Here is a 17,792-nt window from a genome sequence, read left to right as displayed (position 1 = left end):
AACTAGTATCTTTACAGAATGTCTAGGTTTATTGTGTTAGTGAGTATAGCTACAGCTTCCATACAACTGATGGAGATACAATGAACTCAGGCTAAATATTGAATATGCTGAAAACTTGTCGTAATCAGATCCTTTAACTAATCCCTCCAAATTCTGTTCATATGTGGTTTGAACCTTGGTCATGTTTGGTTAACCTGAACACCTGGTAGTCTTAGGACATTCTAGTATGGGTACTTTTCAATATGAAATTTGACAAATTGGTTTGTTTTGTGTCAATAAAAAGAGAATAGGTATAGTAAATATGTCAAAGAGATGAAAATACCACCTGGATGAAAATTTCAGCCTAAGGCCACTCATTGGTCTTCAATGAAAGATGAGGAAATCCTCATATCTGAGGGCAGGCTGCAGCTGGCCCCAAAAGATCATAATACACATGTACAGCGAAAGAGTTACCAATATATACTCAAGTAACATAAAAGTAAATTAAAGGTGAAAAAAAAAAAAAACAAGACGTACAGAAGCCTATGTTTACATTTGCAAATATTGATTTTTATCAACAGAGGTTTGGCAGTTGGATCAAAGTTATTTGGTAAGAAGGCAAATGAAGTATGGTACAGAGGATCTATAGAATCCATACAAAATAAACAGTGTCCTGTTTTAGAGGTAAATATTTTTTTCCAATAGTTTATATACTGTTTAAAAGAGTACTAAAATTACTTGGTAGTTTTGGTGACTAAAAAATCATTTTAATACAACAGTTGTTGTAATATTATATATTACTGGATATCATCATTTTCGTGGTTTGTTCCTCAATTTAGAGACTCCATTTTTTTCTATTACAAAGAGTATTTCTAGATTTTTATTACCATTTCCACTGATGTATTGACAGTTACATTGCCATTTCCACTGATGTATTGACAGTTACATTAGAATACATAGTAAAATAACTGAATTGTATTTAGAAATTATTTGTTATCAATATTTGTTAGATTGTTGTAGATAGCTTATAACTGGCTCCACCGGCGTGTATCCAGGAAACTTAATTTGGGATCATCATAATAAACAAAATTATTACTTTATTTAATTCTTGGACCTTTTTGAAGATCCATATCATGGCTGACTTTAAGTACATGTTTTATCTCTTTTTTTTTTTATACTCAACGATAAGTGTTAGAATAGTATAATTTGATATCTTCCATTTTTAATTGACATATATGTGTTTGTCTGTCTGTTCACCTTTTTTTGATATTCTGATGATAACTTAAGATTTTTTAAAAAAAACTGTGCGTAACTGTTTAGCACATGTACTATATTTGAAGAGAGATTTAAGATATTGATTTCAGTGCAATTCCATTTGTAACTCTGTTTTGGATTTTTGGAGTTATGATTTATTTTAACACTTGTCATACCCTTTTTGTGATTTCATGACGTCAGTTTAAAAAATTTTATTCAAAATGTGCACATTTATTTGGTACTACAAATTAAGTGAGGTATTTAGCACAAGTATATAACAAGTTCTCTAGTATTTAATGTTTGCCATTTCACCTTTTGTTGGCTTTGATTTTTGATGTGCATAATTTATTGCCCCACAACTTGGCTTATAATCAGTTAATGTCTCATAAGCTCCATATTTTACAAGATTAGTTGTAGGTTTTTCTTTTTTGAATAATATACATGTTTTTTAGCTTCATTTTTTGATATAGATATATAAAAGATTGTTACTACTGCTGATGAAAAAAATCCCCTGTATTTGTCAGCACCAGGCCCAAGGGGACCTAGGTACCTGCCTATATAACCTGTCAAGTACTACTCCATCTTCAAAATGTGGTTTCATGGTGAAGGCTACATATTTTTATTTTTGATATTTTTTATAGTTTGTAGTCAACAGAAATTAACAGGTGGCTTCTCATATGACCCTTGTTCATAGGAGATATAAAATATAAAAAGTATATTATAGAATTCAAAGTTAAGGGAGATAACTTTGTAAATGACCATGAAACACAAAAGAAACTATTTAATTTTCAATGTGAATTATCTCCTAGAGCAGACATATTAGAATGAATGATTACCGGTATATAAATTTCATCATATCTTCTGAGTGACTTAGAATTTTTACATATGAGGTATTGGGAAATTTTCCGTCTCAGATTTCTCAGCACCCATTGGAAGAAATGAGTAGATGTTTGGTGATGTATAGATATTTCTATATACAGATTACAGCTTTGTATAACATTTAATTAATTTAAAATTTCTGTTATGAGCAAGAAACCATGAAGCCACTGAGGACATTCACTGAACCATAAATACTTCAAAGGTTACAAGTTCATAGCACTTTGAATATTACAAGAATGGATTTTGAAAATATGTCAACAAGACAATGACCCAACTAGGGTAAAAAATATCAAAATTTCATTGACACTTTTAATCCTCTAATCTCTTTTTTTTCAGTTTTGTACGTAGCCTACAATTGAGATTTCTGTGTATGTGGTCATTTTTTGGGGGAGCAGGGGGTATAGATTTTTTAAGCACATTTTTCTAGTATCTGTGTGTATTCTTCAGTTAATTCATGTTGTTTTTAATCTTTTATCTGTTTTCGTGGTCTTTGTTCCCAGGTGGTGAATATCTTGTTTCTGATTAGTTGTTTCTAATAGTCTTTTTGTCTTTACTTAGATTGGTTACTTTGTGACAGTTTAACACACATATCTTGCTTATTGTAACTTTAGAGGAAATATGTGATAAAGTTTGATGGTAAAGGGAGGAAGACTTTGACTGCCAGAGAGATTGCCTTTAGAGAACACATATGTATCAGTGTAGCTGTTGGATCCAGAATCATTGGTATGATATATACACTTATTTTTTACCCTTGATTTATAAGATTTTATTTTTTTTTAAATTGTTGACTATCGTAAGATAAGCATTTTTTTTAAAATGCATTCAAACAGTTTTTATTTTTATAATTTAAAAAATCCAAATATATTGCTGTCTATTGGTCACTGAATTCAATTAAGGTTTTATGGGTAAATCTATGTACAAGAGTTGAAATAAAGAATCACATATTAAGATATATTCATGATTTTTCATTACTCAGCATTGTATAGAGATGAGGAATCTACAGCCTCGTTGTATGCTGGTATTATTGCTGAAACACCCAATGGCAGGAATCAGTACAGGTATGTTACCATGGAAACCTTAATCTGGTATTATTTGCTGAAACACCCAATGGCAGGGAACAGTACAGGTATGTTACCATGGAAACCTTTATCTGGTATTATTTTTTGCTGAAACACCCAATGGCAGGAACTAGTACAGGTATGTTACCGTGGAAACCTTTATCTGGTATTATTGCTGAAGCACCCAATGGCAGGAACAAGTACAGGTAAGTTACAATGGAAACCTTTATCTTGTATTATTTTTTGCTGAAACACCCAATGGCAGGAATCAGTACAGGTATGTCACCATGGAAACCTTTAACTGGTATTTTTGGTAAAACACACAATGGCAGGAATCAGTACAGGTATGTTACCATGGAAACCTTTCTCTGGTATTATAACTAAAACATGTAATGGCAAGAATCAATAGAAGAATGTTACCATGGAAACCTTTATCTGGTATTATTGCTGAAACCCCTAATGGCAGGAATCAATACAGGTAAGTTACAATGGAAACCTTTATCTTGTATTATTTTTTGCTGAAACACCCAATGGCAGGAATCAGTACAGGTATGTCACCATGGAAACCTTTAACTGGTATTTTTGGTGAAACACACAATGGCAGGAATCAGTACAGGTATGTTACCATGGAAACCTTTCTCTAGTATTATTACTAAAACACGTAATGGCAAGAATCAGTAGAGGAATGTTACCATGGAAACCTTTATCTGGTATTATTGCTGAAACAGCCAATGGCAGGAATCAGTTACAGGTTTGTTACCATGGAAACCTTTATCTGGTATTATTGCTGAAACTTCCAATGGCAGGAACCAGTACAGTTATGTTACCATGGAAACCTTTATCTGGTATTATTTTTTGCTGAAACACCCAATGGCAGGAATCAGTACAGGTATGTCACCATGGAAACCTTAATCTGGTAATATTTGCTGAAACACCCAATGGCAGGGAACAGTATAGGTATGTTACCATGGAAACCTTTATCTAGTATTATTTGTTGAAACACCCAATGGCAGGAATCAGTACAGGTATGTTACAATGGAAACATTTATCTATTATTATAACTGAAACACCCAATGACAGGAATCAGTTACCGGTATGTTACCGTGGAAACCTTTGGTATTATTGCTGAAACACCCAATATGACAGTAATCAATATAGGTATGTTACCATGCAAACATTCAATGGAAAATCTTTTGTATTATTGATGAAACACCCAATGTCTGTAATGTTACTAGTTATGATGGGAGAACGACATAAGAAACATCACAACATCACTTTCAGCCAATTAGATTTAGACAATTCAACACAATCACACAACAACCAACCGACTCTTTGTATTTCAATCATTCAGCTCTTGAGAACTCAAATATCTCAGAGATGAGAAGTATTTTTCCCACATTGGGCCCCTACGGGTCCGGGTATCAAAAGAATAGGCCTGTAGCAGCGCTAAGCTTGTCGTAAAAGGTGATTAAATAGTGCTCAGAACCCTAGCCGTGGTCTAGGGTGCTCTGCCCACAGAGCAACTGGGTTGTGTGCCCCAGATGGTGGAATGGGGTACCCCTGGTGTCTTACATGCTGGGGTTGTCAGGCTACAATACGGAAAACCTGACAGCAAACCATAGTGGTGCACCGTGTTGGGAAAGATGCCACGTTCCGCACACGTTAAAGAACCCTTCTGTGGTATTCGATAGGAGTAGAAACCTTTGCCCTCTGCCACAGGAGGCTAAATTGCCCAACCCTACCCATCCCTCCCATTTGCTAGTGGCAATCAAAATTTGTCAAACACTATTATCCTTGTGTTCCATCCTTTTTTTCATTTCATCATCATTGTCTCATGTTCGTTTTATCATCCATTTCATGTTCATCGCCTGAATATAGCTGAAATATTGCTGCTAGGACATTAAAACCCAACAATCAGTCAATTAATCATTTTTTCCACATTGGTCAGGAGGTGTGAAAATTGATTAAAAATTGGAGAAGATATCATATCAAATAGGAGTTTTCACTATATGTCCATTGTTATTTGACTTATTTATTGGAGATAATGAAATTATGCATATGCATGCTAATATTTTATCACCCAATCAAATGCAAAAAAGTAGGGAAAATACTGATATTTGTCAAATCACTTCTGTTTTTACCTTGTCATTACTGAGTGGATAATGGTTAATTTATATAAAAAAAATCTGTTAGTCATTTGTAGTGTATTGGACTGTGCTGACAAATATTATTGTGATTTTTTTTTACAGATATCTGGTTTTCTTTGATGATGGCTATGCCCAGTATTCTACAAGAGAGGAAATTCATAAAGTTGTAGACCAAAGTAAGTAGCTTAACAGGTCACTGATGTTGTGGACCAAAGTAAGTATCTTGACAGGACACTGATGTTATAGTCCTAAGTAAGTGCCTTGACAGGACACTGATGTTGTGAACCAAAGTAAGCACCTTGACAGGACACTGATGTGGTGGACCAAAGTAAGTACCTTGACAGGTCTCTGATGTGGTGGACCAAAGTAATTACCTTGACAGGACACTAATGTTGTGGACCTAAGTAAGTATCTTGACAGGTCACTGATGTGGTGGACCTAAGTAAGTACCTTGACAGGTCACTGATGTCGTGGACCTTAGTAAGTACCTTGACAGGTCACTGATGTGGTGGACCTAAGTAAGTACTTTGACTACACACTGATGTTGTGGACCTAAGTAAGTATCTTGACAGGACACTGATGTTGTGGACCAAAGGACGTACCTTGACAGGACATTGATGTTATAGACCGAAGAAAGTACCTCATCAGGTCACTGATGTGGTGGACCTAGGTAAGTACCTTGACAGGACACTGATGTTGTGAACCAAAGTAAGCACCTTGACAGGACACTGATGTTGTGGACCAAAGGAAGTAACTTGACAGGACACTGATGTTGTGGACCAAAGGAAGTACCTTGACTGGACTCTGATGTTGTGGACCAAAGTAAGTACCTTTACAAGCACGAAATTTTCATGTTGTGGACCAAAGTAAATACCATGACTAGCAAGAAATTTTCAATGGGTTCAAATTTTGGCTTCATTCATGAGGTTCATTGAAACATTTTACATGTAAAAGGCATTCATTTAATTTTGTAAAAAAAAAAATATAAAAACCCAACTCTTATTTGCATTTCAGGTATTAGAGTGTGGGAAGATGTCCACCAAGATTCACAGGAGTTCATTAAAGAATACCTTAAACAGTATCCAGAGGTACGTCTAGTATTACATAGTCACAAACAGTATCCAGAGGTACGTCTAGTATTACATAGTCACAAACAGTATCCAGAGGTACGTCTAGTATTACATAGTCACAAACAGTATCCAGAGGTACGTCTAGTATTACATAGTCACAAACAGTATCCAGAGGTACGTCTAGTATTACATAGTCACAAACAGTATCCAGAGGTACGTCTAGTATTACATAGTCACAAATGTTTACAACATTTTCCTACATTTAAAAAGGACTAGTATGGTAAGGAACTTCTGATCTAGAACCTTTTAGGCCAACTAAAATTATTAGATATTTCTCAGACCCCCCCTCATTCCTCTTAAGGTTGTCACATTATCTCTCTGATTGCTGTGTCAATGATAAAAAAAAATAAATATTTTCTCTCATCATTTGTTGGCTATGAACAATGTGAAAAGCATATCTATCACTTTCTGGATACAATTTTAATATAATTTAATTATAATTTAATTATAATGTTATAATATTATAAACCCTAATTATTTATGTTTATCAAAAATGGCCTTAGAAGAAAAAGTTTATATTGAAAGGTCTCTCAGTTCATGGCTAGATGATCAAGGGAGAGAAGGGGGATAACTCTGCCTCAGTTAAGGTTAAGTAAGTTTATCATGTATAATATTGTGATAATTCAGTTATCAGTTGAGTTTGTTTTCTTCATTTACTGTAATAATTTTTTTTTTTTCAGAATTGAAATTTTGTTCACTTATCCTTGTGATTATGATTAGAGGGAGCCTTACTACAAACCAGTGTGGTGATACCACATTCCAGTTGAAAATGTCACATTAAATACAGATTGTTTTCTCAAAGAATGTTAAATGATGGTCCACAAAAATTCAGAATATCATTGAAATGACCCATTTACAAAATCACTGCTTGTCCTGTTGTAATTTAGCCTATCTGTTTCATTTACAGATTGTTGCATTTGTTTAAGCTAAAGGTAAAAACATGTATTTTGTAGAGACCAATGGTGAGGTTACATAAGAACCAGCTGGTCAAAACAGAATGGAATGGTAAATGGTATGTACACTGGACTTATATGCTGGATAAGGCACTGCCCCCAAATATTATGGAAGGCTAATGATGTTTAGTGATCATAGTAACTTTTACAGATTACTTATTCTAAAATATATTATCACAAATTTGGTCTGGATACATGCATTTTGCATATTTGATAAAACTGGAAGTAAAAGTTTGCCATTGATACAAACAATTGTAGATATTTCTCTTGCAGCAGTGATCAATGCAAATAATGAAATAAAAAAAAAAAAGCAAAAAATGTCTTAAATATAGTTGCTTGAAGGAGTCTTAGATTCATCGTTTTAATATTTCCAAATGCTTTTATTGTAAATGCAACATATAATTATAGTTCTGAATGGCCATGTGAGCTATTGCCATCAATTTGTGTTTGTGATTATTGTTTCTGTTGTCCATAAATATTTTTCAAAATTCTTCTCCTCAGACACTACTTGATCAACTAGAACCAAACTTAGTATGAATGTTCCTTAGGATGTTCTGTATAGAACTGATATGGGGATTTTGATCCATCGAAAAAACTTGGCTGTCATTACTAAAAATAGAACATAGGGGTCAGACAAAAGTTTTTGACAAAGCTTTTAGGTATAGCCCAATTCTGACATGAATAAAAGTGTTAAGCATGATGAGCTCTATCAGTGGTATAATTTTCATGTAAATCTTTTCAGCCATGTTTGAGTTATTGCCTTTGCTCGACATTTTTTTTTTGCTATTTTTAATGTTATTTTTTTAAAAAAGTGTTGCTAGTAGTTTGAGTTTGTTCTCATTTTGAACTTTGAGCTGATGATGAGTAAACTTGTCTTTACTACTTACACACAGAACTTTTTATGGATGTATGTATCTTATACTTGTCTTGAATACTGTTTAAATGATATTGTGATCCTTTACATGTGATGAAACCAAGTTACCCCCTGACATTTATTTTGGAATAGGTGGACAGCTAAAGTAAAAGAAGTTGATGCTAGCTTAGTGAAGATGTTTTTCCTTGCTGACAAAAGAGAGGAGTTGATCTATAGAGGGTCCACTCGTCTAGAGCCTCTGTTTTCTGCTCTGGTAAGTTTTGTAGAGGGTCCACTTGTCTTGAGCCTTTGTTTTCTGCTCTGGTAAGTTTTGTAGAAGGTCCACTTGTCTAGAGCCTCTGTTTTCTGCTTTGGAAAGTTGATGTTAATGTGACAAATACAACAGGTTTTCAGTGTTGTATATATCAATTCCAATTTTATGGTTTCATGATATAACTTCCAATGATTTTTTTTATATCCCCATTTGCAAATTAGATAATATACAGGGATACGTATGTCCATACTTCCCTCTGTACTTCCATTACACAGAGAGGTAGCCTCCTCTAATCTGCAACTTTTCCTACATCACTGAAAAGATTGTAATGAAACTTTCACAAAATGTTTACTAGATCTTGAAGATATGCCCCTCTTATTCTAGGTTTTGACCTGGACATATTTTTAGGTCTTACATAGCAAAACATATCCTTTGTAATTCCCGGACATGGGGGAGTGGAGTGTATATTTTGTAGTAAGCACTGCTCACAGTTTATTTATAGTTTATAATTAACAGTGATTACATTTATTGTGCATATCACTAAATATGCTTATCTTATTGGATAATCACCTTTACATTTGATGTTTCGTTAGTCTTTTAACTATTTATAGTGGTGCTTCATGTGTGACCGGTCAATGCTATTACACACCCAGGAAACATCAAAAAGTGAAACAGTCAATCCATAAGTGTAGATAAATTGTTCTTAAAATAGATCCATACGAAATGGAAGGTAGTTTTTTTTGGACAGTTATAGTAGTTTCATTGTTTTTTCTTTATTTTCTGTTTTTTTTTTGTTTATGTAAAGAGCTAAGACAGGCCCTTCAATGAAGCACATTGTAAATTCTCCCTACCATTGAATGGTCTGAATATTTTATTTATGGTTGTTGAAAGTACCTTTTTATGAAACTTATCCAATGCAAATATATCAATGCAGATTTTGATACTTCATGTAATGAAAAGAAATATATACAAAAACTAGTTATACATATAGAATTACAAAGAAATCATGTTATACAAGACATTAAAATGTACTTTAGGTAAAGTGGTGTTCTATTTATAGGCCAATCAGGCACAGAATAAAATGGCTGGCAAAGTAAAGAGACACAATCTAGACAGTTCTAAACAGAAACCTGTGGTAGAGTATACCAGAGGCATATCTAATGAAGATAAATCTCAAGGTATAGTATGTAGTAAATATGAGCAAAGGCTGGTTGACAATTCAATGCCTAAGGTATTCTAAAAGTGTTAAAGAAAACATGTGGGCAAATAAAATTTTGCAGAGAAAAAAAGATGCTTAAAATTGCTTCTTCCATGATCGAAAATCAAGTTAACCTTTGATGAAACTTTGATAATTAGAATAAAACCTTTGTAATCTTCAAATACCCATCAAAATAAAAATACAGTACCCATCTAAATAAAAAATACAATGTTTGTTGACGGTACCCGTCTAATTATACACACAATGTTTGATGACAGCACCCATGTAACAGAGTTAGAAATAGTAACCTGCCCACCAGCCTGTGACTGGCTATTTTTTGGAAGGACTAGCTAATTTGAGCAAAAAATTATATAGCCATATAGTAAATATATTGAAAAATTATATTCAAGACTGGCTACAATTTGAGTGAGAAAATGTAAGAAGTGTTGGTTTGTGGATTTCCCTTTTGAAAAAAAAATTGAAAGTGTTGCTTTTTGTCTTTTTGGGATTTTTTAGCTGTCCAGAAAGGTGAAGTGTTCATCTACAATGTAGTATTTTGTGATTACTGCTGAAAAACCTGATAAAAAATACTGGGTAGTTTCAACATTTTTTAAATAAAAGCAAATTTCAGTTACTTTTAATAGTTGTTTTAATAAACACTGAGTGAATTACTACACATATTTATGATTACAACTGGTTTTTTTTTAATAACACAGTCAACAAAGAAAAGCTGGCTAGCTGTACAAGCTCTTTTGAAATAGTAACCCAATCTTAGACTTTACTAAAACATCTTCTGATGTTACTCAGTGATAGTTAAAGGCCTTTAAATACATGTAGAAGCCAGGCCACCCTATAACTTGCCGTGGCAGACATTTTAGTACAATTTAATTCAATTGGCATAAAATGAACATAAAATGGTGGTTTTGACTTCTATTTTTACAAAACTTTTTGATACTATGGTGGTGTCTGTCATTGAATATGGTGCATCAGTTTTGGGCTCCAGAGAATTTTCATGTAGTGATGTAGTGCAAAATATAGCAATGTGTTTCTTTAAATCGGTTGGTAAATATACCCCAAATCTTGCATTATATTGTGATATAGGCATGGTAGCCTTGTATAGAGAAACAATGGTCATGCATTTTTAGAATGTGGTCATGATTTACAAAAATGTGTAATGACAGATTGAATAAGAAAGTTTGTCAGTGGGCCAACAGACATTGTATCAATCAAATAAAAAATGGAACTTTAGAGTCCATGGTAAATTTAGAGATTTGAATGTTAACCACATATGTAATACTGACTTTAATAAAAGGTCTATATATAGCTTGAAGGTATAAATCTTAATATCCTTAAAAATAATTGCATCATGATTTAGATCTAAATTATCACAGTAAACTGCAAACATGTAGAATTTTTAAACATAAATTAGGTGCAGAAAAAAATTTAAAATGTGGAATTTTTGCTTGGTACAGAAGTGGTTTTTTCTAAATTTTGCCGCAGCATTGTTCCATTATGAATAGAGACTGGTATGAAGGTATTTTATGTGAAATAAACTTTGTTTTAAGGATACATGTAGAAGTAACAATAATATTGAAGATGAGAAACATTGGCCATTATACTCCCATATATAAGAAGACACTTTTAATAGAGTTCAGTCTTTTAATGATTATTTTAATGACATAAGACAAGTGATGATTATAAGTTTATATTTTGATATATATATATACACACACACACACACACACACACACATATATATATAAATGCACATATTTTTAAAGGCATTGATTAATGATATTAACTGTTGTTATATTGTGATGTTTTATGAATTTATGGTGAGACTTTCATAAAAAAATATTTGTCTTGTCTTGTCATAAAATGAACATCCTTTCTTACTACGGAAGTTAGTTATCCTTCACAAATGATATTTTGCAGCTGCTTTACACAAATATAAATATGAAAATTTTTTACACAAGTATGTCTTTGATGGAATATACATCAATTTTTGAAGTATGCATGGTCATTTTATTAGATCAATTCAGATTGAACAAGCTGGTAAACATCCTTCAGAAATATGTATGTCTCAAGTACTGTGTTGTAGGTCATTGCCTCTAAACATATGGCCTGTGGTTAATATTTTGTTGGATTCTTAAATTTGTGTTTAAGCCCTACCATGAAAACCACAAAAATTGGTACCCCACAAACAATAAAACTTACCCAGTAGTTGTTTCTATCGGTTTTTGGTGCAGATTGCTCATTTACTTTCAATTTTCTGTTTACTTTTTTTGTTTGTGTATGTTATATGTTCTGTCTCTCTGTTTTCTTGCTTTGTTTTTCTCTCTCTTTATTTTTGAGTAACTTTGATTCTTGCTTTTGTCTTTCAGTAAGATTACAGGGATCATCTAGTCAAGAAGAACCTAAAAAGAGAGCTGTAGCTAGAAAGAGTACAGCCCAAGGAAGTGCTAAGTCATCATCAGAGGAAAGTGGTGGACCATGGCAAGCTCCCTGGGTCAAACAACAAAGGAGAAATCCTGTCAAAGGTGAAAGTAACAGAGCTAAAGGTATTTACTTCACTGAAATATATTGTGATGTGTTGAATAGGGGTACTGTGCTATAGGGTTTTGGTCTGATTTGGTCTCTGTGATGTATGTGTAGTTTTTGTTTTCACTTTTATTGATATATCATTGTGATTAATTTTACTGAACAGAGTTTCATATTAAGCTGTAAACCAAAATGTTAGTGTATCATTATTATTAACAAAACAATAAAACATTGTATGAACAGTTATTTCTTAATGATTCCTTCTTCAGTCAGGAAAGATTAGTTCACATGCATGTATCAGTTCTTCATGACAAACTTACCATTGTACAAGAAGACAAAGCTCCTAAATAATAGTGTATGTGTGCATAACTACATATAAATTGACTGATTTATGAAGAAACAATTGATTAACAGTCATGTGTCTTTTCTAAAATCCTTTAGCATTACTTTAAGTGATGGAAATACGGCTACCCATGCTATTTACTGTGAAAATACTTTAATTCCTGGATACCAAATGTCTTGGATTATGGAAAAAATACAAGTTTGTGGAATCTTGAATTTATTGTTTTGAGGTTTTCAGTATACACATCAATGGAATTCTTCTTTTTGTTAGGAACCAAATTTTGTGGTTGGGCCTACTCACGAAAACAACGAACTATAGTACTTTCATAGTATAAGAAATGCCCTTTAAACAGGCAGTTAAAACAATTCAAAACTAATTTATAGAGTATGTAGCCAGTAGTATAAGCAGTAACAAAGCTGGAAAAGACATGGCTAGTCTACTCCAAGAGAGGCTGTCAAAAACAGCTGACACTGCTGATATTGGTAGGTACACTTCCATCTTTTAATTTTCACACAAAGTTGACTCAGCTGACATACATGTACATGTATGTTAGTACACCCTTTGTGGAAATGGCTAAATTGAAAATGTATATGTTTTATTATAGTGTGTTTTATGTTTTCTTTTAGATTCGTTTTTTTCTTTATTTCCTGTATAGTATTGAAGGAAGTGTAAACTTTTAAATGATTTCTAAATGTGGAAGAAAGTATTCTTTTATCAGTTGTCATTATCTAATTGATGGTGCATGTAGTTTATTACACTTTACTTTACATTAACAGTGGAAGAAGAATCATTACATTTTTACTTTACATTAACAGTGGAAGAAGAATCATTACATTTTACTTTACATTAACAGTAGAAGAAGAATCATTACATTTTACTTTACATTAACAGTAGAAGAAGAATCATTACATTTTACTTTACATTAACAGTGGAAGAAGAATCATTGGGAGAAAGAGTAGAATCTTTAGTTCCTCTCAAAGAAAGACAGAAAACACAGATGAGTATGTTTATTGCTCCCTTTTAAAGTGAAATTTAAAGGAGGGTGATTTGTATGTCAAAGATCATACAAGTTTATAGTCATTGGGGTTGAGTTCTGCGATATTTCGTATGTCTTCTGTTAAGATATTGAGCAATAGCATCATATTTTGATTTGGTTACAAAAAGGTACAAAGATACCACATCCTAGCAAGAACCAATACTTTTCTCCGTCTAAGTTGATAACTTAACATGTTTGTATATGCCACATCATAGTATATATATTCCAATGATTTCATAATATTGTTGGTTATATTGTACAATTTAATTCATATTTGTTTTGATTATATCAAGTCTCCATTTAAAACAATCTTTGTTTGGATTTGTTTTTTCTGACTTGATAACACAGTATGTAGGTATATACAGATTTAAGTTTTTTTTTATTTTTTGTCAAGTACACCTAGTACTGAGGCAAATCATTACATGATATTTCAGGGATGTAGGTATGTGTTTTAGGTTCTCCCTTTTATTGATTTATGCGTTTTATGGTGGTACAAGGCAGTCATCATTTTTAGACCATTTCTGATTTAGAATTTGTTTCTAAGAGAAGTCACTTAAATTATACACCTTTATTATGTTAAACTAAATTGATGAAAAAAGTGATTTTTTGTGAGTATTTTCATCCATATGTTTATCCCATTATATTTATCCCAAATTCAAACAGTTGCAATGAAGAAAATGCCAGTGTACACGAAAAAAAAAAAAAAAAAAAAGCAATTAGATGTTATAACCTAGTATCCATGGTTTTATACCTATAAATAAAATCCAGACCTTAGACATTCCTGAGATACAAAAAAATGTCTGATCTTTAACTTTGTTAAATTTTTTATAATAAAAACTGGCAAATCTAAATATTCACTTTTTGACATTTAAACCTTCTTGTTAGATAAATTGCAATTCTTACTATAAAATGATTCTCTGGTTCTTTTGAAAATAAGATCTTCTTTTTTTCAACTTTCTGTCCCAACTAATCTTAGAATGCTTTATATTATGATATTTGGAATTAAAATGAATTGGTATGGGCTTATAATTTATTACATGATTTGCCTTTTATAATGTGGAAAAGTGGCTTCGGCACATGCTCCTACTACATAGTATCTGTTTCTTCTATGTCAGTATTGTGATAGCGCAATAAACCCTGTAAACAACATCTGAGTTTCTACAGTGGAGATTTCCATCACCTGAAAAAATTTGGCCTGGTCTCCTTCTTCTCCTTTGAATTTAAATGACGTTCAAGATGAGACATTTTTTAAATCTCTGGAACATTTAAGGTCTGGATTTTATTTGTGATGTCTATAATTATGGATACCAGGTTATTATGTAAAATTGTTGTCTTTGTATCTGTTGACATTTATAGATTTGCAACTGACAAAGAAGTTCATGATTTTGATATGTATTGCAGTCATGTTTATATTTAATATATATATGCCTCTATTTACAGCTATTTAGATAGCTTTTGTTTATTATGTCTATTTTCAGAGCCCCATAGCTGCTGTGCATCATGTCTGAAGGATGTAGATGATGACCCAGTTAAATACAGGGGAACTAATCCATTACTGATACCTCTACTGTGTGGTTGGGAAAGGTCAGTATACTACTAAAACTATGTAATGTGTAAATATTTATTTTGTTTTCTCATTGCTTAAAAGTGAAATTATGAATAATTGTATGTTTAGGAAGAACAAAAAAAAAAAAAAAACAGTGAAATATTAGTTAACTGGATGAATTATATCCACATTTTGCACAAGTTTTTAAACAATTGAAATCTTTTATTTATGTCACAATCACACATTAAGATTATGTCTTTGAAATGATAAACAAAAAAATGTCAACCAATCAGAAAAAAACATTACATCCAAAATGAAATTATATGCAGTTGTTAAATATTATTCACAAACAACATTGCAATGATTTCTTAAGCATTTTTTTCATCTTTTGGACTTTCTGGTTTCATGTTGTAGACATGTATGTAAGGTAAAGCCTGGTGGTAGAAGAATGGTGGCATACAGAGCTCCCTGTAGTAGACGTCTACGTAACATGCAGGAGTTAGACAAGTACTTGATGTTAACAGCTAGTTCTATGTATGTCGACTTGTTCTGCTATGATCCTGTACTACATGTACATACAGAGTTTGTTCCTGTTAAGGTAAGTGTGTATAACAATGCTTTTTGTATAGATGTTCCAGTGCAAAGGTGAAGCATATTCTTTACTCCTTAAGACATTCTCCTTCCAATACTGTGGTTTCATTATTATTTGGTTTTAGTATGAATTTTGTGGCTTACATGGATAATCTGGATTCATGAAATTAAGGACCCAGTGAACAATATCTAATATAGATGAAAAACAAAAATAATGCTAAAATAATGAGTCGATATTACTGACACACATTGGCCCAAGAACTCTTTACAAAAAATGACATCCATAGTGATAAAGGTAATGACTGTAGGTAAATACTTTTTGTACTATAAAAATACATATATTTGTGTGATATGCAGTGAACATATTAAGTTTTGAAGCTTCTGATATATGCAGATTCTATAAAATGAAGTTCATGGGTATTGATTTACACAGTTTTCAAAAAATTATAACCATTTCATACTGGTAAAAAATCAATGATGCTAGCTCAATTTTTGGCACTTATTTCTTAACAATAACCTGTTAACTATTGAATTAATATGTTAATAGTATCTTTCACTGTAATGTTCCTGTATACTATTGTTTATTACAGACTTTCTGTGATATAAAGGACCTGTCCTATGGTAAAGAATTAGTCCCTATACAGTGTGTTAATGGTATAGACAGACAGTATCCTGACTATGTAGAATATTCTAATGTTAGATTACCTGCCAAGGGAGTTAACCTCAATCTAGATCCTCAGTTTATGGTTTGTTGTGACTGTACAGATAACTGTAGGGTAAGATTTGTTAGTATTTTAGTTATTTGTCAAATATTCAGGCATTTTATTAGACTTCAATCTATAAAATTTAGCTTCTACAATGAGAGCTCTGTGAGAAATACTTGGTAAATCAACCAGTAAACTGATGAGTCTAAAGAATGTATAAACTGATGAGGGAATTTGTTGGCACAATAGTCCAGTTTGAAGTTAAATAATGTAACAGTGGAATATTAGAACTGAGTCAAGGCAAACTTGTATATATAGAACTGGTACATGTATTAGTTTATGAAAGTATATACAGTCGACTCCACTTAATCGCATATCGCTTTATTGCATATTTCGGTTATTAGCATAATTTTCTTCTGCACAAAACCATTTCCTATCATTCTATTAGGGAAAAAATCGCTTATTTGCATAAGCCTTGCAGGTGCATTTTGGTTTATTGCATAGAGAATTTTGCCTCATCCAGATAAAGACTATTTTAAGCCTTCGGGTCATAAATATGTCAATCATATTTATTGTTGTAAAAACTAGATTATCATCACTCAGGAGGTGTTAATAATGGATTAAAAACATAATGGACATAAAAGACAATTTAAATGATTTCTAATTACATTAAAATAAACAAGCACCTAGGCGAACAATGACTTCTGACGACATGCCAAACCTCACCTTATGATGCGGCTTGGGGTATTTTTTGTCCCTATTTAAATTCTTCCGACTACAAATGATTATCAGTGTAAATTTAATTTTCTTTAATGAGCTGAACAGTTTTTAGTGAGCTTGGGTTACTAGCCATAAATATCAACTGAAAATTAATATCATCATTCATTCAGTACAATGTCAAATGAAATACAACTACCCTAAGGTGCCCCATACTATCCACACTTCATAGGAATATATCGAGGTTAATGACACGTATAATACACAACTATCAGTGTACAATGGTGATTGAACAGAGGAATAAAAACGCACAGACCATTTCAAAAGCCCAGAAACTGCAAACATTGATGAATATTACACTGAATCCTGGCTGCAATATGAAATATGGAATTTTCTTTCATAGAAAGGTCAGGAAATTACTTGACTATTTATAGTTGAGAAACATGTGGTTTTACTTATAAATACACACAAGGTAAAGAAGGTCAATAAAAACAAGACAAACACGATATATATTATTATTTATTGATAAAAGAACAATACAATGAGAAGGTCTATAACAATTAAATACCAGATCAGAAATGTTGAATAG

General features: G+C 32.4%; 1 protein-coding gene across 5 annotated transcripts in view; it reads left to right on the top strand.

Annotated features, from left to right (window-relative positions):
• LOC148609337 (histone-lysine N-methyltransferase SETDB1-like) overlaps positions 1 to 17,792 on the top strand; it is a 40,473-nt gene that overhangs the window by 8,374 nt on the left and 14,307 nt on the right. For all 5 annotated transcript variants that reach the window (XM_088542674.1, XM_088542673.1, XM_088542671.1 and 2 more), the window contains exons 8-21: positions 561 to 663; positions 2,724 to 2,835; positions 3,089 to 3,170; positions 5,420 to 5,493; positions 6,332 to 6,405; positions 7,401 to 7,459; positions 8,407 to 8,527; positions 9,588 to 9,705; positions 12,110 to 12,286; positions 12,993 to 13,091; positions 13,539 to 13,610; positions 15,124 to 15,229; positions 15,606 to 15,789; positions 16,373 to 16,558. In XM_088542674.1, coding sequence (XP_088398800.1) covers positions 561 to 663; positions 2,724 to 2,835; positions 3,089 to 3,170; positions 5,420 to 5,493; positions 6,332 to 6,405; positions 7,401 to 7,459; positions 8,407 to 8,527; positions 9,588 to 9,705; positions 12,110 to 12,286; positions 12,993 to 13,091; positions 13,539 to 13,610; positions 15,124 to 15,229; positions 15,606 to 15,789; positions 16,373 to 16,558 — 1,567 coding nt within the window. The remainder of the gene's footprint in view (positions 1 to 560; positions 664 to 2,723; positions 2,836 to 3,088; positions 3,171 to 5,419; positions 5,494 to 6,331; positions 6,406 to 7,400; positions 7,460 to 8,406; positions 8,528 to 9,587; positions 9,706 to 12,109; positions 12,287 to 12,992; positions 13,092 to 13,538; positions 13,611 to 15,123; positions 15,230 to 15,605; positions 15,790 to 16,372; positions 16,559 to 17,792) is intronic.

Source organism: Perna viridis, chromosome 8, assembly GCF_037379345.1.
Source record: "Perna viridis isolate PV_CMFRI_1.1 ecotype Kerala chromosome 8, ASM3737934v1, whole genome shotgun sequence".
Taxonomy (NCBI): Eukaryota; Metazoa; Mollusca; class Bivalvia; order Mytilida; family Mytilidae; genus Perna; species Perna viridis.
Note: the sequence above shows the minus strand (reverse complement) of the source record. Positions and strands in the feature narration are given on the sequence as shown.